We start from the raw sequence: 22,572 nt of genomic DNA on the forward strand, positions 1-22,572 counted from the left end.
TTAAAACAATTCTTTATAAAATCAAAATAGTATATAAGATACCATAATTAATATCTTTGTTTATTAATATACAAACTATTTATTATATAAATAAACTTTTGGTATATATTTTATACCTAATATACGATTAATATATCTCATTAAAATTATAATATTATATTTACATAATAAATAAGTCTAATCTAATGTCTATATCAGTAATTGAGTATTTTATTAGTAACAACTAATAATAATTTACTAAGAATTTAGCATCAATCAGCCGCCAGTTACCATTTATTAGTTATGGACGCCAACTTGATCAAATACATTATAAAATAGAATTGATAAAATCAGTCATTTATTGAGATTAAATTAGTTATTAACTGGTAATTCTTAAATCTTATTGAACGAGTTTAATCTATTCAACTTATTAAACGAGTTTTAATCTAGCCATTGAGTGATAAAGAGCTGGGCACAAATCTCTAAATTACAGACCCACTTTTTTTTAACAAGATCTTATTAAATTTAATTTTGTAAAAATGAAAATTTGTATTTATTTTTTTCAAAATTTGAAAAGAAATTATAAGAAACAAATAATTTGAGAAAAACAGTTTCCAAGCGGACTCTTGCCGATGTTATAAAAATTGTTGTCCAATGTTGATATGTTACCTTATGCGATTAGTCTAAGTTTGAATAATACTTCATCTATGATTTAACAAAAGCCAGAATTTGTAGTATATATAATTGGATGAAATCAAATGCGAACCCCGCAATCAGCCTACAAATCTCTCTTTCACTTTAGCACCAAGTAATTTTCATGATGGACCACCAATTCACCTCCTTCCAAATGCTTATCACCTTTCTCTTGTTTATCTTCATGGTATTGAAGATATGGAAGAAATGTAACTCAACCACAAATCTACCACCAGGACCATGGAAACTTCCTGTTATAGGAAGCATTCACCATCTACTTGACCCTCTAACTCATCACCGTCTGAGAGACCTCGCCAAGAAATATGGCCCGATTATGCACCTTCAAGTTGGCGAAGTCACCACAATTGTTATGTCTTCTCCTGAAACTGCTAAACAGATAATGAAAACCCACGATGCCAATTTTGCTCAAAGACCCTTTATTCTTGCAGTAGGAATCGTAACTTATGATTTTAAAGACCTTGCATTTGCACCCTATGGAGAGTATTGGAGACAGTTAAGAAAAATTTCCACAATGGAGCTTCTAAGTATGAAACGAGTGCAGTCATTCAGGTCAATCAGGGAAGAAGAAGTAGCAAAGGCCATTAAATCCGTTAATGCTTCTTGCAGTGCAGGATCAGTACCGATCAACTTTGGTAGGATTGTCACTTATTTAACTTATGGTATCATTTCAAGAGCAGCTTTTGGCAAGGTATGGAAGGGAGAAGAAGAACAATTTGTACCTGCTATTCAGAAACTGATACAAGCATCAAGTGGTTTCAATCTCGCTGATATCTACCCTTCCATCAAATTTCTTCATGTGATAAGTGGTATAAGGCCTAGACTAGAAAAGCTTCACAGGGGAATAGATGTTATACTTGACGATGTTCTGAAAGAGCATAAAGCTAGAAACGCAGTGGCAAAGACTGAAGAAGAAGAAGATTTTGTAGATGTTTTATTGAATTTCCAGGATAAAGGTCTTCAATTCTCTTTAACCGACGACAGCATTAAGGCAGTTATCATGGTAACAAATTAGTTCGTATATTTCTTGCTTCATATATTATATTATCTGAACTCATACACGGTTCATGGTTCAATCCTTTGAATACCATGAACCGGTTCATGCCAGGTCTACCTTTCTAAGCCTTCTTTTATCAGTAATGAATAGCCTATTCGAGGAAGGTTAGTTTTTTTCAAAAAATACTGTAAATTGAACAATTATTTAAAAATTACGGTGGTATATATTAGGTATACTTTCTTTATAAAATAGTATATGTTATTAGCAATTTGATATATGTTTTTATAATTTTTATGATATTATTTTTAGCATATATTTAATAATATTAATTTGATTGCAGATCAAGTTATTGAAGAACCGAATATATACATAATTAGTATCTAAAACTATTTTTTAAGAATATAATTTATTTTATATATAAATCACATTTATTTAAAAAGAATTTAAAAATCATCATAGTGAACTTATTTTTATAAATGTACAGTAAAAAATATATATTAATCAAGAATTTCAATTTGTTTAATTTAAATATTTTAATTTTAAAAATTATTTTTCTCAATAGCAATAATATCAGTTTTAATTGATTGATTTAATTAAAATTTATATAATAATTCTCGTGATTATTAGAAATTAAAAAAATAGTATTATGATAATTATTTTATTATTTTATATTTCTATAAAATTATTAAATATTTTATACACTTGTAACATAATATAATAAAAAAGATAGAAGCAAATGAGATCCATTTGATAAAATATAAGATACAATAAATATATATTTGATATCTGAAATATTTTAATATATTTTAATATATTTTTATTTATTTCAAATATAGAAAAGTAAAAAAGTAAACTTTAAAATTTGGTATACATTATATTATTTTAGTATATGTTGCATATATTTATAGTATATTATAAATACTTATACCTTTAAAAAAAAAGGCCAAAAGTAGCAGCAAATGTATATGTTCAACAAAACATGGTATATATTAAATATATATTTGGTATCTGTAACTATTTTAATTCATATAGATTGCATATTTATAAAAGTAAAAAAGTAAATTCTTAGGCAATAGTATACATTACATTTATTTTATTATATGTTGAGTACAAAATGTATATATTATCTATATATTAGGTAACTTTCAATTAAAGATTCAATCTGTTTAATTATTTTTTACTAGCAAAGATATAATAGCAGTGTTTATTCAAAATAATAGAGTACATTCAATTTATTTTAATATATGTTTCTTATATATAAGGTACATACTATATTTATATCTTTATAAAAAATATAAAAAAAGTTAAAGCAAATAGTATACGTTTCATTAGATTTCGGTATATGTTTCATATATATTTAATATATATATAGTATATAAATAATATCTGAAACTGTTTTTTGATTTATTGGTATATGCTTACATATTAGTTTGGCCCATATTCAAAAAGTGTTACTAATTTCTTAGAACAAGCATATTATCAAACATTATTACTAAAAAATATAATATTATTTAATACAATTTATTAGCCAACTCAAATGGTCATATCATTTCTTGTCCATACATAGATAGCATCATTACAAGAAAAAAACGAATTAAACTGAATAACTAAATAGCAAGTCTTGAGTTAATACTTCATATCATCTCATTTATTTACTAGTTCTATAATAATCCACATACTCTTCCTTTGATCCTCCTAGAAATGTATTTTCTCCTTCTCTTTATTTACTATATATTTCTAAATTTAAAAAAAAAACAATAATGTATGCACCACAACACATAAAATTTTCTAGCATATCAAAATAATAATGTTACAAATAATTTTTTTTTCTAAAATTGAATGAAAATAGTTACTACATACATATTTTAGTATTTGTTCGTATATATATGGTATATATATATTTTTTTGAATATAACATCAAACCCATCAACACCATACATATTAAAACCATCACCAAAAGCAAAAAAAAGTTATATTGTTTAGAAAATTCATCAAACACCTTAAATACGTATTCAAATATCAGTTACAATCATTTATTCCTCTATACATTTTAATGCTAAAAGAGTCACATAAACTCATCCATGCAAATCCATCTATATATAAATCCATCCATTTCTAAAGCTCATATAAACTTATTTACATTAAAGGTTATTGTTACCCCACTATTAAATCTACTATGGAGTTGACTGACATTCTCTTCTACTTTGGATAGGAAAATCTCAATACCTACCTGAAAATCATATAGAAAGAGAAAAGAAAAATAACTAAATAATAAAAACTAAAATTTTTGAGAGAATCCATGACATGAGAGGGAGGGTAGTTGTCTTTGTTGAAGGAGAAGCGGTTGAGAAAGGAACAAGCACCGGCGAAGTAAAAGTGTTGGTGATTACTGTGACGTCGTCAATAACTGTCTAAAAGTGTTGATGATTCTCTTGCGAAGAAGTGGAGAAAATGAGAGAAAATTGATGGAATAAGATTATGATGAAGAAGAGTTAAAAAAAAAAAAAGAGAATAAAAGCTTCTTTGTAAACAATTTCGTAAAAAAAAAAATTTTAAGTTTGTAGTATTTTTGAAAATGTGAATTGTGTATATTTGAAAAGAAAAAGATCTTACTGTATAAATGATATTATTTTTAAAAAGTCATTATTTTATGTAATTTCCTCATTAATTTATAATGATAATTTATGCATCAAGTAATTTATTTACTACATATTTTTATTTTCAGGATGTGTTTAGTGCTGGTAGCGAGACATCGTCTACAACTGTAGAATGGGCAATGTCAGAACTGATGAAAAACCCAAGAGTACTGGAAAAGGCACAGGCAGAAGTGAGGCAAGTATTCTGTAGAAAAAGAAGCATTAACGAAGAAAGCCTACAAGAACTGAACTACTTAAAGTTGGTTATTAAAGAAACATTGAGATTACACCCTCCTGTCCCGCTCTTACTTCCTAGAGAATGTAGAGAGGATTGTGTAATTAATGGCTATGACATTCCTGCAAAATCTAGAGTCATGGTGAACGTATGGGCAATTGGAAGAGATCCCAACTGGTGGATTGATGCTGAAAAGTTTTTTCCAGAGAGATTTCTTGATAATGCTATTGATTACAAGGGAAATAATTTTGAATTTCTCTCATTTGGTGCTGGAAGAAGGATGTGTCCAGGAATGTCATTTGGGGTAGCCAACGTTGAGCTTCCACTTGCAATGTTGCTATACCACTTTGATTGGAAACTTCCATACGGACTGAAGCCTGAAAATCTTGACATGAGTGAATGTTTGGGAGCTGGAGTGAGAAAGAAAGAAGAACTCTGCTTAATTCCCATTCCCTACATTCCACTACCTATCAATTAGTAAAATCTCAAGAAGATTATCTTTATAAGCTATTACCAAATAAATGCATTCCATGTATGTAATGGAACCACTTGCTTGTCTTGTTAATTGTTGTTTTGTTATGATCTGTATTATGTATTTGTCGTTCTTTTGGATATTAATACAATGGGGTAATATCAAGTCATTAATTACCACAAGTATATTATTATATCTTTCTTTATTAAACTTTTGATTTTCATTTTTAATTTAAAATGTCGCCACGGCATAATTTGAAATAATTAACATTATATTAACATTTGGAAATATTGAGAATTTTGTAATTTTAAGAAATAATTTATAGTTGAGTTGAGAGTTTAGTTTTTTGAGAGAAAAAGAAATTTCATTATGGTTGATTACACCCATTGTAGCAGGATATGCACATTGCTTAGCTCTTTCACTATTGGGTTGGAACCATTAGTTGTGGTGCTTTTATAACCGGAATAATGATACAAATATTTTATATATTTCCTTTTGTTTTCACTATAAAATCTTAATTTATTTTAATTCAATTATTTAATTTTATATTTTATATGGTTATGGAATAATATGCTACATTTCTCACTTAATTACTCATTCTCTATTAGATATTTTAGTTATGTGTCAATTTTTTATTCGTAAAACTAACTAAGTTAAAATATATTTAAAATTGAATAATTAAACCAAAACAAATTAAAATTTTATGTCTGAAATGAAACTAAATGCAAAATTAATGATCCACTATTACCAATATCACTTTTGCTACCCCTACATAGATCAATTGAATGGCAATGTACCCTTAAATTTAGTTTTTATCTTTTATCTAAGAAAATAAAAGGTAATCCTACCAAAATCTACATACCCTCAGCCACGAAAAATGATTTATTCTAATCTAAAGGCTTTATAAATCATTGATGCATCCTTCCATACCTTCCTTAACCATTCAATCATTACTGAATCAGACTCATAAAAAGCAGTTTCTTAGGTAAATGGAAGCCCCTCATAATTTCCCATGCAAGGTGTAGGATCCCTTCTGCTGTTTGAAATCAGGTCTCCGTTGTTACGCCTGGAGAAAATTAGTATCAAAGAACACCGAGAAGACAGAGAGAAGTAAAGAATGCAGATGAAGAAAAGAGGTAGACACTAAATTTACTATTTTTAATTAGACATTAAAACTAACACTAAAACTAGCTTGCGCTAAATAAAATTTTATTTTAATTTGATAATAAAATTAATTATGAACCAGTGTGATACTTAATAATAACTTAAAAAATTAAATTATAATTTTTAATTTTTAATTTAGTCCTTCGACTAATATGAAAGGGGTAGTAATTAGTTTTATCAAAACGCAAGGAAATTTTAATATAATAAGAAAATACATGAATCGACTTGTATATTAGACCAAAATTCAAAAAGTAAATAGCATTTAATCATAAATTAAATTTTATAACAGGAGATCCCAGATGGGTATTTTTGTGAGTTGAGTTTTCTTACAAGGAATAAACTCATTCTATGGGGGAAATAAATATGATTTATAAAGGAGATGGTGCCGAATGAGTTTATTTATGTATAAACGTGATTTATAGAAATAAGAGTATGAATAATTGTGAGTTGAGTTTTCTTACAAGGAATAAACTCATTATAGAAACGTGATTTATACTTTCTATAAATTTATATAAAAATAATATTAGAATTAGATATTAGACGGAGATAAGGATTATCAGAAATTAAAATTATAATTATTTTTAAATTATGTATAAACGTGATTTATAGAAATAAGAGTATGAATAATTGTTCAAGAAAAAGTTAGGAAATTGAGCAGAAGGTATAATCAGTTTGTATTTTGCATACCAAGTGAATGGATAATTTATAATATTAAGTATTAATTACATTATATGTATAATTTGTTCAAATACTTTTATCAGAAAAATCCTTATTTTTATTAAATTTGATTCATAAAAATTAATATATTTTCTATAAATTCGATAGTTTTAATTTTTTTAATATTTTAATTAAAACCTTGTACAGCTAGATGAGTGATTTATACCCATTTATATGGTCTGTACAATCATACTTTGGATGTCGAGTGTTGATTAAGTAATAGAAAAAAATAATATATTGTCTTTTAAGACAATATACAATATGCAGATATCTTGAAGTTTATATTGAATGGTCATCCTTTGAGGCAATGTCTGCATAATATAACAAAGTTTCACACTTTAGACTACTAGGCAAGATATTTTTATGCTGGTTGTTGTTATGATCATTGGGATATATCAATGAGTGCGTATTAGATTTATTATCGACACTTTAATGATTTTATTTTTAAAACTCCTTAAGATGAAAATTAAGAAATTTTAAATCTTATTACTAACATTAATATAGCCGGTTAACAAATTTCAGATTATATTTACAGTATGATATATGGGGTTAAACTTTTTATCTATTTTTGTTATTATTTTTTTATTTTTTATTGAATTTTTACTCGCTCGTTTTTCAACCATCAATCTATGTAGGATATATAAGAAATGGATTTAAGTAGAAATCGTAGCAAATAGAATTTCATATTGCTAAACGCTACCGTTCGAGAAAGAAAAAATAAAAAGTTGGATAGTTGGATTCAATTGGGAGAGAGTCGTTGCATGGATGCAGGAGATCCACGTTATCACATTATATATATATATTTCTTTTTTGGTGAAACATTATTATTATATTTTAGGTGTACATATATAGTTAATCTATATTGCATTATTAACAAGGCATGTCACACGTGAATCAGCTCTACTTTCCAAATAGACTCGTGGATCCCATCTGTCATAAAAAAATCAATGCCCAAACACCATCAATATGTCAATCTCAAATTTTTACGTCCACAACCACCACCGCTACACCGCCGCTGCCACACCAACACCACCACCACCTGCGTGAAATTAGTAATCAATGATGTATTGCTTTTGTGTATAAAATTCTGAGATTACAAGTGATTTATTTGTTCATATATATACACTTTGTTTAACGGTTGCTTATCTCTATTTCAACGGTTGTTCTATACCTATGTCAACGTCTCTTTCTTCTTTAGGTAAGGTCGAAGTGATCTTTCCTCCATAACAGAAAAGCTTGCTCCCTTTCCTGGGAGTCTGAGGAAAAGTCTATACAAGCTTTCTGCTTGTACAGTTTCTGAGTCTCCTCTTCTTGGTAGCCTGCTCTTTCTACTTGTTTTGGTTTTCATTTTTCAACACTCTCCATCAAGTTGGGTTCGTATAAATTTACATAACCCATCTTGCTGAGAATGGTTTGGTGATTTAGCTTGTTGAGTGCTTTTGTGAATATGTCTGCTAGCTGCTCTTGACTTCTAACATATGGTGTCTCAATTTCTCCATTTTGTACTTTTTCTCTTATGAAATGACAATCCACTTCGATGTGTTTGGTTCGTTCGTGTAATACTGAGTTTGATGCGATGTGGCGAGCAACTTGATTGTCACAGTACATTTTCATGGATATGTTACCTTCGATTCTTATGTCTTGGAGAACCTGTTTGATCCAAATGAGTTCACTGGCCATAGATGCCATGGCTCGATATTCAGCTTCTATACTTGATCTTGCAACCACACTTTCTTTTTTGCTTTTCCATGTCACCAGGTTTCCTCCTACAAAGGTGCAAAATTCTGTAGTTGATTTTCTGTCGCAACTCCCTACCCAATCTGCATCAGAGAAACCAACTATAGTGTTAGAGTTATTTTTCTTTATCCAGATTCCTTGACCTGGGGTGCCCTTGAGATACCTAAGTATCCTATAAATGGCTTCCAAATGACTGGTACGAGGAGCGTGCATGAACTAGCTTACCATACTTACTGCATATGCAATATCAGGCCTGGTAACCATTAGGTAGATCAATTTACCTACTAAATGCTGATATTGTCCTATGTCAGTTAGTGGTTCACCATCTTCTAAGCTGAGTCTAACTTTAGTTTCCATTTGGGTGTTGGCTGGTTTAGCTTCTAGTTTTCCCGTATGCTTTAATAGATCAAGGACATACTTTCTTTGGGATAGAAATAGTCCTTTGTTTGATTTTGTCATTTCTATGCCCAGGAAGTATGATAGTTGTCCAAGATCTTTGATGTCAAATTCCCTTTTTAGGCTTTGTTTGACTTTCTCTATTTTTTTTATCGTCATTCCCTGTTATTATAATATCGTCAACATACATAAGGACAATAATAATGGGTGTTTGAGTGTGTTTAACAAATATGGAAGAATTTGATGCACATTTAGTAAAGTTAATATTCAAAAGAAAGAGGCTTAGTTTGGTATACCATGCTCTTGGAGATTGTTTCAATCCATAGATTGCTTTTTTCAACTTACATACCAGAGAAGTGTCTGGTGCGCATTCATGGCTAGGTGGAAGAGTCATGTAGACTTATTCTTCCAAGTTTCCTTGCAGAAAGGTATTTTTGACGTCCATTTGAAATAGATTCCATCCCTGGTTGGTGGCTACTGATAGAAGAATTCTGACGGTGTTCATTTTTGCAACAGGGGTGAAAGTTTCTTGATAATCGACTCTATAGGTTTGAGTGAATCCTCTGACTACTAGTCTGGCCTTGTATCTTTCAACCATTCTATCATAGTTGTATTTTATTTAATATACCCATTTACATCCTATGGGTTTTTTATTTGGTGGTAGCGGGACAATATTCTAGGTATCGTTTTTCTCTAGGGCTTGAAGTTCTTCTTTCATGGCCTTATAACTTTTTCTTTGCCTAGTCTTCTTTCTTAATTGACGCGTTGTCTTCTCAATTTCAGGATTATACTGCAAATCAATAGCTTGAGAAGAATGAGTCACAAACAAATAAATTAAACAATGAGAAACTAAAATAGTTCCCCGGCAACGGCGCCAAATTTGAACGGGTTGTCGAAGCCCTTCAAAGTAAATTACTGATTTTTCTAAACTAACTTGTAGAAATAGGGAAACCAGGTCTAATTCCAAGGGAACCAATGTGAATAGCTTCTCAAAATTAAATAAAAATGGAGAGATTTTGAATGTTTGAACTAAACTTATAAATAAATAGAAAATAATGAATGCTGAATATTAAAGTAAATAAAAATCAATCTTAACAAACTTCCAATTCAAGAATGCTAATTTCATCCAATTGTAATCATATGATCATATCAATTTTTCTATTTAAGTACTTAGTCTACTTATTCGGAAAAGCTGCAACAAGTGTAAATTCTCCTAATATAATTGACTCAAATCCAGCATCCAAATCAAAACTTACCATTAGTCAATTGGGCACGATAGCATCCCATATCAACTCAATGATAGCATCAAGAATAAAGAGAATGATTAAACCAATATTAATAGATCGAGATAGTTACAATTGAATTAACCTTGTTCCTTTATTTCCCTAAAGTATCATGCAAGCTATGTAATTCGAAAAGGCCGTAATCACACACACATGAGCCAGCTCCTTGCTACTTGTGTCAATCGTTCATAACAAATACGGATCACAAACTCAAAGTTTAGCAATAGAAAAATCAATATCAAAATTGAGTCGTCAGTTCAATCAATATCAAAAATTCATAAACAATAAAAATAAGAAATAAAGAATACTTGAATTAAAGAAGAATTCTGTTAAGCACAAAGCCTCACAAAATCACAGTTGGAATTTATTCACTCGTGAATCAGAAACTAAAAACTTGGCCACACATGGTGGAATAAAAATTCACAAGAAAAGAATTATAGAGAATAGAAGAAGAAAAATAATAAATAATCAAAGCACTCTCAGCCGTTCCTTACTTGGTAGAACTAGCCTCCTTATATAGAAAGTCAAACCTAAACCCTAATAAGATAATCCTTATCAAAAAGAAAAAAACTTCCTATATGATCTTATCCCTATAAGAAAGGATAAAATAAAGGGTAATCTAAACAAATCCTAAATATTCTGAGAATCAGTTTTCTTATCCAGCACTTCCAAAATAAAGAAAATCATATAAAAGTGGGTCCACCATGAATTTAACTAAAAATTTAAAATTCTCTTCTACAGATTCCAGCAGCTCACGGATTGTAAGGCGTGGTCACGCCTTATTGAAAATGACCTTCTGCATAAATTTTTGCTCTTCCTCCAAAAGACTTAGTTTCTAACAAGTGATGCCTTAAAACATGTCTTTAAGTTGAATTCTACTCAATCCTTGATATTTCACCACCTAGGTCAAAATAAACACAATTTCTACAATTAAGTACATTATTTAACCAAAATATAAGGGAATTAAACACAATAAGTATAACTATTTATGATCTATCAATGTGTTGTGATGTTACTTAGATAGGTCTGGTATTGGTTTGAAATGGTATCTTAAGAGATAAAGTGTTGGATTGCATATGTTACCTTATGGGACACATAGTCCCTTAATTTAACAAGAGGTCTAGTTTGTTGAGTAGATCTCCTCAAGGCGATTGCTTCTACTTGAGGTTCTTCTTCGAGTATTTCATCTTCTCCCCCTAAAGGAATTGGCTTGGAGGTTAAGAGTAACTCCCCCTCGGAGTGAACAACCTGCTCATGACTGTTGTAAAAAAAATCAGAGTTATGCGGAAAAAATAGAGTGTGTGGCCCATAAGTGTCTATCGAAGGGTTTGGGAGACTATCCTTATGATAGGGTTCATTTTTGACGAACAAGACATCCCGGGATATATAGGTTTTATGAGTGGTGGGATCGTAACATTTATGCCCCTTTTTTTGAGAGGAGTATCCTAAAAAGAGAATTTTAATGGAGCTTTTATCAAACTTATGGTGACGTTTGATGTGAACATAACAAAAGCAACCAAAGACTCGTATGTGCCCTAATTCGAGTTTTCGGCATTTAAGGATCTCTAATGGACTTAGGTTTTTTAATGTGATATTAGGTAACCTATTAATGATGTATGTGGCATTTAAGAGGGCATTCGACTAATATATAGTAGGGACATTATTTTGAAAAAGAAGAATTCTGCCAACATTGAGAAGATGTCTGTTTTTGCGTTCAGAGACCTCATTTTGTTCAGGAGTATTAATGCATGTGGTTTGATGCACAATTCCCTCCTTTTTAAAAAGTTCTGAAAAATTTCAATTGATGTACTCAGTACCATTGTTAGAGCGAAATTTTTTGATTTTGGCAGCATGTTGGTTTTGGATAAAGTGAAAAGATTCTTGAAAGTAAGAGAATACCTCATTTTTTTCTTTTAATAAATAGACCCAGGTAGTACGAGAATAGTCATCAATAAAAGTAACAAAATATCGGAAGTGATTATAAGATTTAATGGGGGCTGGACCCTAAACATCAGAGTGTATTAATTTAAATGCTTTTTTAGAGACACTAAATGATAAAGGAAATGGCAAGCGAGTGTATTTAGAAAATTTACAGACATCACAGTGACTGAAATTTAAATGGTAATAAAATAATTGGTTTAAAACCTTATCAGAGGGATGCCCAAACTGCTGATGCATCAACATCTCTTGGTCAATTGTGTTATTTGACATAAGACACTGTTTGGGAGAATTTTTGAGGTAGTATAACCTATTTTTTAATTGTCCCTCACCAATCGTCTTCTCGGTAATTCGGTCCTAAAATATGACTTAAGTATGTGAGAATATAACATTATAATTTAAATCACAAGTTATTTTTCCAACAGATAAGAGATTTGATTTAAATTTAGGTAATAGCAAGATATTTTTAATGTTTGTGTTAAATAATGAAGTGGTACCGCATCCATGAATTTTGGCTTTAGTCCCATTAGCGACTGTCACATGTTAGGAATCTCCAATAGGAGCTAAATTTGCAATTTTATTGAATCCCATATCATGTGATCAGTGGCACCGGAATCAATAATCCAAGCATCATGATAGGTATTTTTTGGAATGAATTTAAAGAATTTGGTACCGATCTTGACCCACTGGGTTGTTGCTTAACCAGGGCCTGAATCTGTCTGGGTAATTAGGCTTGTGTTGCTGCTGGGTCGGATCCAGTTGGAAAATAGGCCAGAGTCGGATCGAAACAGGGTCGGATCAGTGGGTCGGGTCGGGTCTGTGGATCGAGTCAGGTTACTGTGTTGCCTTCGGGTCCGGGTCAGGCTAGGGAGTCGAGTCGAGTTGTCATATAACCCTTAGCATATGACAACCCATTATTTTCACCCTTTTCTCTAGGGTTTTCTTCTCTCCTTCTAGCCTCGCCGAATCCAAACTTTCTTTCCCCTCTTTCTCCTCTCTTCGTTCCTCCCGCACTATTCCCCTTCTCCCACCCCCGAATCGGCTGCAACTGAGAGTGTAGATGCCAACACTAGTCGTAATGATGACCCTGTTTTTTATAGTAGTCGCATTGTTCGACATTGTTTGGTCCTCTCCTTTGTCGGGTCACTTCGTGGGTGTTGAGGCGTCGAGTGGTGCACGCTTTTCTGTGGCATCGAGAGAGATAGAGGAGTTTATTAGGGTTCTCCAAGTTTTTTCTCGCTGAATATTAGCTATTACAACATCGATTTTTGGTAGCTCCCTTGATAGGAGGATTTAGGACCTTAAGCTTTCATAGCTTGAGTCCAATCCTCCCAGGTAAGTGTAGACTAGGTCTTGTTCTGCCCTCTTCTGTATTTATTTTGTGTCAGTTATTGGAGGGAGATAGTTTTACAGTTCTTCCCATCTAGTTAGAACTTATGTTGCATATTATGAGCTGTTTTTTGTCCCTTGTGTGATTTGCGCTAATTCTTGCTTGAGATTGAAAATGTATGCAAAATTTTATTTATGGCCATACAGCCCTTTCATTTTTTCCCAAATCACTTTTGATGATTCCAGAAGCATGCAGAGCCTGAAAATTTGGGGCTCAATTGTGATGGTGAGCGACGACATGACCATGTGATCTGTCATTTGCCACTCTTCCAATTTTTCTGCTTCATATTCTGTCAGGGCTTCTGGCCTTTCTAGTTTGGGTTTTTGTTTTGTTCATGTGATGAAGCCTAGCTTTCTTCTGCCACTGAAGCCAATGTACACAGATTTTGACCATTCGAAGTAATTTTGGTTGCATTTAAGAATGATGTGTTCATTTTGAGACACGGTTGGTTTGTTTGAAAGATTTTTAAAGGTAGATGATGGTCACAGACTTATAATCTGCTCTGATACCATGTGAAATTAGTGATTAATGATGTATTGTTTTCTGTATAAGATTCTGAGATTACAAGTGACTTATTTGTTCATATATATACACTTTGTTTAACTGTTGCCTATCTCTATTCCAACGGTTGTCCTATGTCTATGTCAACGTCTCTTTTTTCTTTAGGTAAGGTCGAAGTGACCTTTCCTTCATGGCAGGAAAGGTTGCTCCCTTTCTTGGGAGTATATGAGGAAAAGCCTGTACAAGCTTTCTGCTTGTACAGTCTCTAAGACTCCCCTTTCTGGTAGCTTGCTCTTTCTACTTGTTTTGGTTTTCATTGTTCAACCACCACCGCCGCTGTCACACCAACACCACCACCACCACCTGTTCTTCGTCCCCCTACATGTCCATCCCTCTCCTTACAATTCTACAACTCCCCCTCCTCAAACAACTTATGTTCACAAGAACCCGTCAGTCCTCCATTTCACTTCACTCCGCAATGTTGCTCAAGGAAAATAGATATTCATATTGGTATTAGGATATTTGCAGTTTTACGTGCAAATAGAAGATCCGAATTCCTAAGAAAGCAAACAGACTCTACCATAAGTAACCATGTTGCTACACATGAGGGAATAAAAACTGTGGAAGTGGATAATCTCTGCGATTTCTGAAGAAATCCTGACCTTCGCATCTGCATAATCCCCTGGAACACGAATGGTAAAAAATTATAATCTCGCTTGCATTCCATGCTCAAGAAACAAATGCCCAGTAAGAATTTTATATACTTACAGTGATAAAATTGATATTTTCACTGTAATATTACTTTTTTAATCTCAGTCTGCAGTTATTTTACTCTGTATCATAACTGTGTGCGTTCTAATGTAAGAAACAAGAACCTGAAAAAGTCTACAATAAACCAAAACTAGAACAAAAGCAAACCAGAAAAAAAAAAAAAATAAAAAAAAAAAAATAACCAGCCTCCTTTAAATCCCAAAAGAAAGAATTAAAAACAATAAAACCCCAATAGAGTTAGGAACGTAAATAAAAAGATTGCGCTGTTGATCATAATTTTGATATTTTATTGTTTTTATCCCTTTTAAAAGCAATAATATAAATTTTATTTTTATTTTTAGTATTATTTGTCATGACAAGTAATTAGTTAAATAGTGAATTTAGATAAAAGAAACAATCAATTTAGACTAAAAAATAAAAATAAAAAGTTTTACTCTATATCTATATATGTTTATCTATATTAAATTAGTCATTAAGAAATTAAATATAAATTAGTTATTAAAGTTTCACCGGAGACTGTACCCTATTAAACAAACGTGTATCTAATTGGTTGTTGTCCCCCTTTTCCCCTTAGAGACAAAATTGCATTAAAAGAATTTAACTCCTTTTCTACGCGCGTGTATATTGCAACCCATTGGTAGAGCGTAAATATCAATTCTTTCATATTTAAAATGCTAGATAAGAATTTAATAAATAAATAATATTATTTGCCAATTAATAGATATTTATTTTTTAAGAAACCTATTGAAAGCTTCTACTCACCACTGCCAATACCATCGTTAATGACCACCGCCATCATCAACCACAACGCCACCCTCACCGTCGAGAACAATAACCACCGCATCTTTTATAACGATAACCATCACTATCGTTCACAACAACACCACAATCACTGTCAATATTACCTCCTGCAATAATGCCAAGCAATAAGAACTAGCAAAGACATCCAAGAGTAATAAGACTTGGCAACAATACCACCATTAACAATACTCGGGCATTTTATCAAATACTTTGCATGCATCATCATTTATTACATAATTGACATAAATTTGCGAAATAAAAAACTACACAAATGACTTTTGAGAACAAGAGAAGAATTACATAAACAGAAATTACAAAAGAGTAATTCTTGATGCTAAGATCGACGTCCTCTTGAAACTAAAACCGAAGCATCTAAAATCAATGAAGTTCCTCCTCAAAAACTCATATTCTTTAACCTTCAAACCACTGTCAAGGAGCTGCATAACCTTGTCTCTTTCTACAGTAAGATAACAAACAGCTTTCTTTTTAATCAATCATAACACGTGCAATATCTTCATCACACCTTGTAACAACAGCTCTAACAGTGTACTTAAAAGAAGATTGGGAATAAGTGAGAACTAATTGCTAAACCTTAATCTCTCCCATAAGATTTGATAGCTACTTCTTCGAAGCCATTTTGTTGTTTGGTGGTGGTGATTTGAACGGGGAGAAGAAAAATGGATAGAGAAAGGTAGAACTAAGGCAAATAAGGGATTCTAATAATTAAAAAAAAAAAAGTATTTATAAACTTTATTATATTATTTCCTTTTAATTGTTTTTTAATTTTTAAATCATGCGCAATACTTTGGACAGAAAAGGAGTAAATTGAATTCATTTTATAAAGTTTTGGGTTTATTTTACCTAAAAAGGTGAAAAGGATTTATTTGGCCCCGTATTAAAAGTTAAGTGCTCAATTTGGACTTTCCTTTTCGTTTGGCCTTTTCTAAGACTTCTTTAGTAAGTGCTTATCCCTTTTATTGTGCAAATAAGATTTAAATCGGTTTTTTCTTTTTCTTTTCTGTTTGAATTCTTCTTCATCCGTAGATGGTATTTGGATTGAAGAGAGACTTATGGGGATAAGAGATCTTCTAAAAAAACTAGAAAATAAGATGTTATATATATATGTATATATATATTAAATTTTGTACTACACTATTATTGTTATCATAAAAAGAGAGATAAATTAAATATGATTAATATAATTGATCATATATAAAAAATATATATGTATGTAGAGACGCTTAAATATAAAACAACTAAAAATTAAAAATATTATATTATAAAAAAATATATATAATAGAAAAGAGTTAAGAATTATCTATACATAGAAAATAAAATAAATAGAAAAACAGTAAAAATCTTTTGCCAATAGAAAATTCAACTAAATGGAAAGATTTTTTCTTTTAATAAAAATTTTAAAATTTTTAAAAATAAATAAATAATATAAAAATAATTAGCAATATTTTTTAAAGTTTTTGAAACGTGCATGAAGAGTTTTCGAAGAGTTTTGATATTCAAAACGTGTATGACACGAAAATGTAATCCCATTTAGAGTTTCTGTGCAACCTATTATTTGAATAAAATAAATTATTTTCAGAATGAGTGCGAAACTAATTGTTAAATAAAAAAATAAATAGGTGTACGCTTTTAGACAATATTAATATATATGAGTAACATTATAAAGATATTATTCTTTTTGAAGTATAAGTAAAAAGAAAAAAGAAAAACACAAATAAAAGAAAATTATGCAGTTATTTGTAGCTTGTTGATTCCGGTTGACAAACAATTTGTAACATTACTGTATAGGAGAAACACACATCATATTAAGAAGTGGAAAGGAAAGAAAGTACACAAGAATGGAAACATGAAATCATAACAAAATGCAATATTATCATGGACTTCTTCCACTAATTGACAGATGGCGGATGCCAGGGAGTCGGAATTAAACAGAGATCCTCTTTCTTTCGCGCACCGCCTCCTAAACATTCAGTCATGTCAAGATCTTCAGGCTTTTTCCCGGATGGGAGTGTCCAATCAAAATGATACAGCAACATTGCAAGTGGAAACTCAACATCTGCTATGCCGAACGATACTCCTGGACACATCCTTCTTCCAGCACCGAAAGGAAGAAACTCAAAGTTATTCCCCTTGTAATCAATAGCGCTGTCAAGGAATCTTTCTGGAAAAAACTTTTCGGGATCAATCCAATAGTTGGGATCTCTTCCGATCGCCCATACATTCACCATGAGTCTAGATTTTGTTGGAATATCGTAACCTCCAATTACACAGCTCTTTCTACACTCTCGCGGTAGTAAAAGTGGAAGAGGAGGGTGTAATCTCAGAGTTTCTTTGATTACCAACTTTAAGTAGTTTAATTCTTGTAGGCCTTCTTCATGAATTCCTCCTTTTGTTCCCAATTTCTGCCTCACTTCTTCTTGTGCCTTCTTCAATACTACTGGTTTCCTCATCATCTCTGCCATTGCCCATTCAACAGTCATGGCTGATGTCTCACTACCAGCTGTAAACATGTCCTGGAATTCATATTGAAGCATTCTATCAGAAAACCTTATAAATTTGAGTTCGATAATTAAAGCCAACTTGGTATAGGAAGCAAGAAATAAATGTAATTAATAATTACCATGATGACTGCTTTGATGTTGTTGTCGGTCAAAGAAAATTGAAGGTCGCCATTGTCCTGTAATTTCAATAATACATCTACTAAATCTTCAACTTCTTCTGTTTCTTCAGTCTTTGCTGTTGCTTTTTTAGTTTTATGTTCATTCATAATGTCTTCAAGTATTACATCTATTCCTTTATGAAGGCTCTCGATTTTGGACTTTATACCACTGATTACGTGGAGAAATCTGATCGAAGGGTAGGTATCAGCAAGATTAAAACCACTTGCTGCTTGTATCAATTTCTGAACATTAGGTACAAATACATCTTCTCCCTTCCATACCTTGCCAAAGGCTGCTCTTGAAATGATGCCATAAGTTAGACAAGTTACCGTCTTACTAATGTTGACTGCTGATCCTGCACTTGATGCTATGGATTCAATGGCTTTTGATACTTCTTCTTCTCTGATTGACCTGAATGTCTGCACTCGTTTCACAGTAAGAAGCTCCAACGTGCAAATTTTTCTCAATTGTCTCCAATGCTCACCATAGGGTGCTCCTGCAACGTCCTGAAGATTATAAGTTACAATAGCTGTTGCGAGGATAAAGGGTCTGTCAGCAAGACTGGTGTCATGGGTTTTCATGACTTGTTTGGCAGTTTCAGGAGAAGAAATTATAATTGTAGGGACTTCGCCAAGTTGAAGGTGCATAATAGGTCCGTATTTCTTGGCGAGGTCTCTAAGGCGGTGATGTATAAGAGAACCAACTAAATGGTGGATGCTTCCTATAACAGGTAGTTTCCATGGTCCTGGCGGTAGATTTGGAGCTGTTGAGTTAAAATTCTTCCATATCTTCCATATCATGAAGATGAAGAAGAGAGAGGTGAAAAGCATTGGCAACGAGAGGAGCTGGTGGTCCATCGTGACAACAATTTTTAAGTTGTATGTGGGGATGTTGTGGAATTCGATTTCATTTCATCCTATTTTATACGTAATTTTTATTATTTGTTTAAGCCATTAGTCAAAAAATGGTCCTTAAATTTCACTTCATACATAATGTAATTTATGTATTCAAATTATGGAGAATATAATTTTTAGAATTTAGAAAATCATTTAAAATAAAAATTGAAATTAGAAAAACATTTTTCTAAACTCACCCTAAATATGTAGGCTACATCTTATTTTAAATAAAACCTAATAAAGTTTGATTATTTTTTTTTAAACTAAATTAAATAGTTGTATTAATAATAAATTATTAAACTTAAAATTGTAGATTAGGGATGGATAAACTTTATTTTATTAATAATAGGTGTACAAGTTTAACTATAGTTAAAGAAAATAACTTTAGTTGTTAAAAGTGAAAAAAATAAAGTATCACGTGGGTTTCTTGTATTTCAAACACTAATTTCATCATTTTATATAAAATATGTCAGTTAATTTGAGTTGATTTTATCAATTGAACAAAATTACTAACATATTTATGTTATTAGACAACTTTACTAAAATTAAAAAGATTAGACATAATAGTAAAAATCTCTTACACCAATCTTTTTGAGGAAATGCTAAGTTTAATTTATTGTTTTTCATTTATTTGTTATCGCGATTCTTTACACTTTATGATTGTATTTATTATCTCATTGTAAACTAAAGCTAATAAATGGTTTTTTATTTTCATTTTTCCATGAAATTCTTTTAAATTTCTAAATTTATGTCTTCTATTTGATTTATTAATTTGATAGTTTCTACTTAATCTAAATATTAGGTTGAAATAGTTTTTGCACAAATGGTAAATAATATGATACTTTAAAAATATAGTAAATATATACATTAAAAAAATCAATAAAACATCTTCTTTTAGAAGCTTTAAAAAGTAGATGATTAGTGTAGTGACAGGTTCTATCTATATACCGAATTCAATTTTAGTTTAAATTTATTTTTGGATTTCAATCAGAATTGTAACCGGCGTTAAATGGGTTAAACTACCAAAGCATATAAATAATTTATTTTTTTTAAAATTAATCTAATTCATTTATTAAATAAATAAATATTATATATATATATATATATATATAGAAGAAGAGACTCATCCTCAACCCATATAACCAAAACAATTCAGGTTAACAAATTTAGAAAATTGTCCATAACATCATCCTATGGATAATATAAAATAAATCTATTGTTTTGAATAAACAATAAGATAATAAACCCACACGGAGAAACAGAAGAAGGTTCATAAAATCTGTATGACCCAACATAAATATTTGAGACTGAATAAAAATACATTTTTTCTTTAAATATTTATGAGAAATATTAACTTCATTATAATTTTTCTTTCTAAATCTCTTAATAACAGACCTTTTTTTTTTAATCCTGTCAGTAATTTTAAAAGTGTCACAAATCAAAAATTCAAATATGTCTAATAAAAAACTTTAAATATATATAGTGGAATAATAAAACAAATAATCATTTAATTTCTACTTATTTTCTTTCCTGTGACAAATTTTTAATTTATTTCATTCTAGTAATATAACTTTAATTTGGATATTACTTGTTGTTATCCCATGTTATGTTGACATAGTTTTTTTGAACTAATTAGAGATTTATATGTGTAAATTGTATATTCTTTTCTATTCACTTGTGTTAATAAATCTTATATTTAGTTTTATTTTGGTAATAGATTTTTATTGAATAAATTATTTTATCGGTATTAAATTTTTGGACTTAATATCTAATTGGTACTAATACTTTGATTGTTTTCTTTTTAGTATCTGTATTATTATTTCAATTTCAATTTAGGGAATTTAGCACTTTTTTAGTCGATTTTTATTGATGTGACCATTAAAAATAAAATATTCTTAATTAATTCATCATTTTAACAATGTCATTTCATTAATAACTTATCCTACTAAGTATATGAGATCTATTTTTAAATGCATTATTTGGAACATATCTAGTAGGATAAGTTATTATTGAATTGATATTATGAATATGGTAAATTAATTAAAAAAAATTATTTTCAAAGGCCACATCAGCAAAAATAGATTGAAAAAGTGGTAGGTACTTTAAATTGAAATAAAAAATAGAAGTACTAATACTAAAAAGAATAAAATTGAAGTATTGATAACAATTGGATATTAAGTCCAAAAATTCGATGCCGACAAAGAATCTATCCCGATTTTTAATATCTTTCAATATTGAAAATAAAAGTATGTTAGCTTGATAAAAATGATATTACACTTGAGATTTAGTTAAAGTGGCAAAAAAGCATTTTCGCACTAAATGAGTTTTTTTACCTTCATGACGAGTGTATAAGAATGACTATCTCCTGTTATGTAGTCCATGACATGTTGATCCTTCAAGGAATAAAAATAAAAATAAAAATGTTATTTCTCTTTAACGCTGCTGCAATGAAATAAATTTAAATTAGTGACTAAAAGTCTAAAATAAAAATAAATAGAGAGTCATGTAACCATTTGTATTATCCAGTGACTAGAAACAAGAGTTTATATATACCAGTCTCCAGCTAAATTAGTACCTTCAAACACCTCACAATAAGAGAGGTTATCAATAAACTACTCAAATTAAAGATATGCTCCGAAAATTAAGCAAATAAAAAGAATTATGATCAGGATAAAACTAGACTATAGACTTAAATTATTCTAAAGTATAATAATTCAGATTTATTAAATTCAGTATTTAAGAAATTTTAGTAACAATTATATTTAACGTACAAAATTTAATGTTTAATTTTGCAATGCTAAATTCTCGTTTTGCCAAATGCACTAAAACCTTTAACAATTAATTAGTATTCTTTTATTTAAAATTAGTGTTAACTAGTCATTTATTTATATATTTTACTTTTTCATTATTTTAACTATAAGATTAAATCTGTAAATAAAACTTAATAGAGTTTTTAAATTTTAATATTCATTTATAATATTTTAAAAATAATAATAAATTAAATATTTTACTTATTTTTTAATATTTTAATATTTTATTATTGTAATAATATAAGAGTAATCTTAAAATATATATCAATTAATTTTAATATAATAAATTAATATTATTAATATAATCAAATATAATATTTTATAGAATTAAAAATTATATATAATCAAAAATTAATTTGTTAGTAAATATAAATATAATTTTTATTAAAACTAAAATTATTATCTAATTAAAAACTAATTTATCACATAAAATACAATTAAAATGCTATTTGTCACATTG

General features: G+C 30.0%; 2 protein-coding genes and 1 long non-coding RNA gene across 3 annotated transcripts; 1 reads left to right on the forward strand and 2 right to left on the reverse strand.

The window, feature by feature from the left end:
* Positions 1 to 701: 701 nt before the first annotated feature.
* LOC8259326 (premnaspirodiene oxygenase) lies at positions 702 to 5,240 on the forward strand. Its single transcript, XM_048378849.1, has 2 exons — positions 702 to 1,693; positions 4,413 to 5,240. The coding sequence occupies exons 1-2, from the start codon at positions 797 to 799 to the stop codon at positions 5,034 to 5,036; spliced, it is 1,521 nt and encodes a 506-aa protein (XP_048234806.1). The 5' UTR covers positions 702 to 796; the 3' UTR covers positions 5,037 to 5,240.
* Positions 5,241 to 14,164: 8,924 nt separating this feature from the next.
* On the reverse strand, positions 14,165 to 16,544 carry LOC112537008. Its single transcript, XR_003080928.2, has 3 exons — positions 16,029 to 16,544; positions 15,690 to 15,835; positions 14,165 to 14,838 (listed from the first exon to the last, which is right to left on the reverse strand). It is a non-coding gene; the product is annotated as an uncharacterized LOC112537008 (long non-coding RNA).
* A 917-nt stretch (positions 16,545 to 17,461) lies between these two features.
* LOC8259328 (premnaspirodiene oxygenase) lies at positions 17,462 to 19,293 on the reverse strand. Its single transcript, XM_002534393.3, has 2 exons — positions 18,367 to 19,293; positions 17,462 to 18,259 (listed from the first exon to the last, which is right to left on the reverse strand). Exons 1-2 carry the CDS (start codon positions 19,261 to 19,263, stop codon positions 17,636 to 17,638), a joined length of 1,521 nt encoding a protein of 506 aa, XP_002534439.3. The 5' UTR covers positions 19,264 to 19,293; the 3' UTR covers positions 17,462 to 17,635.
* Positions 19,294 to 22,572: the final 3,279 nt, after the last annotated feature.

Source organism: Ricinus communis, chromosome 9, assembly GCF_019578655.1.
Source record: "Ricinus communis isolate WT05 ecotype wild-type chromosome 9, ASM1957865v1, whole genome shotgun sequence".
Lineage (NCBI taxonomy): Eukaryota > Viridiplantae > Streptophyta > Magnoliopsida > Malpighiales > Euphorbiaceae > Ricinus > Ricinus communis.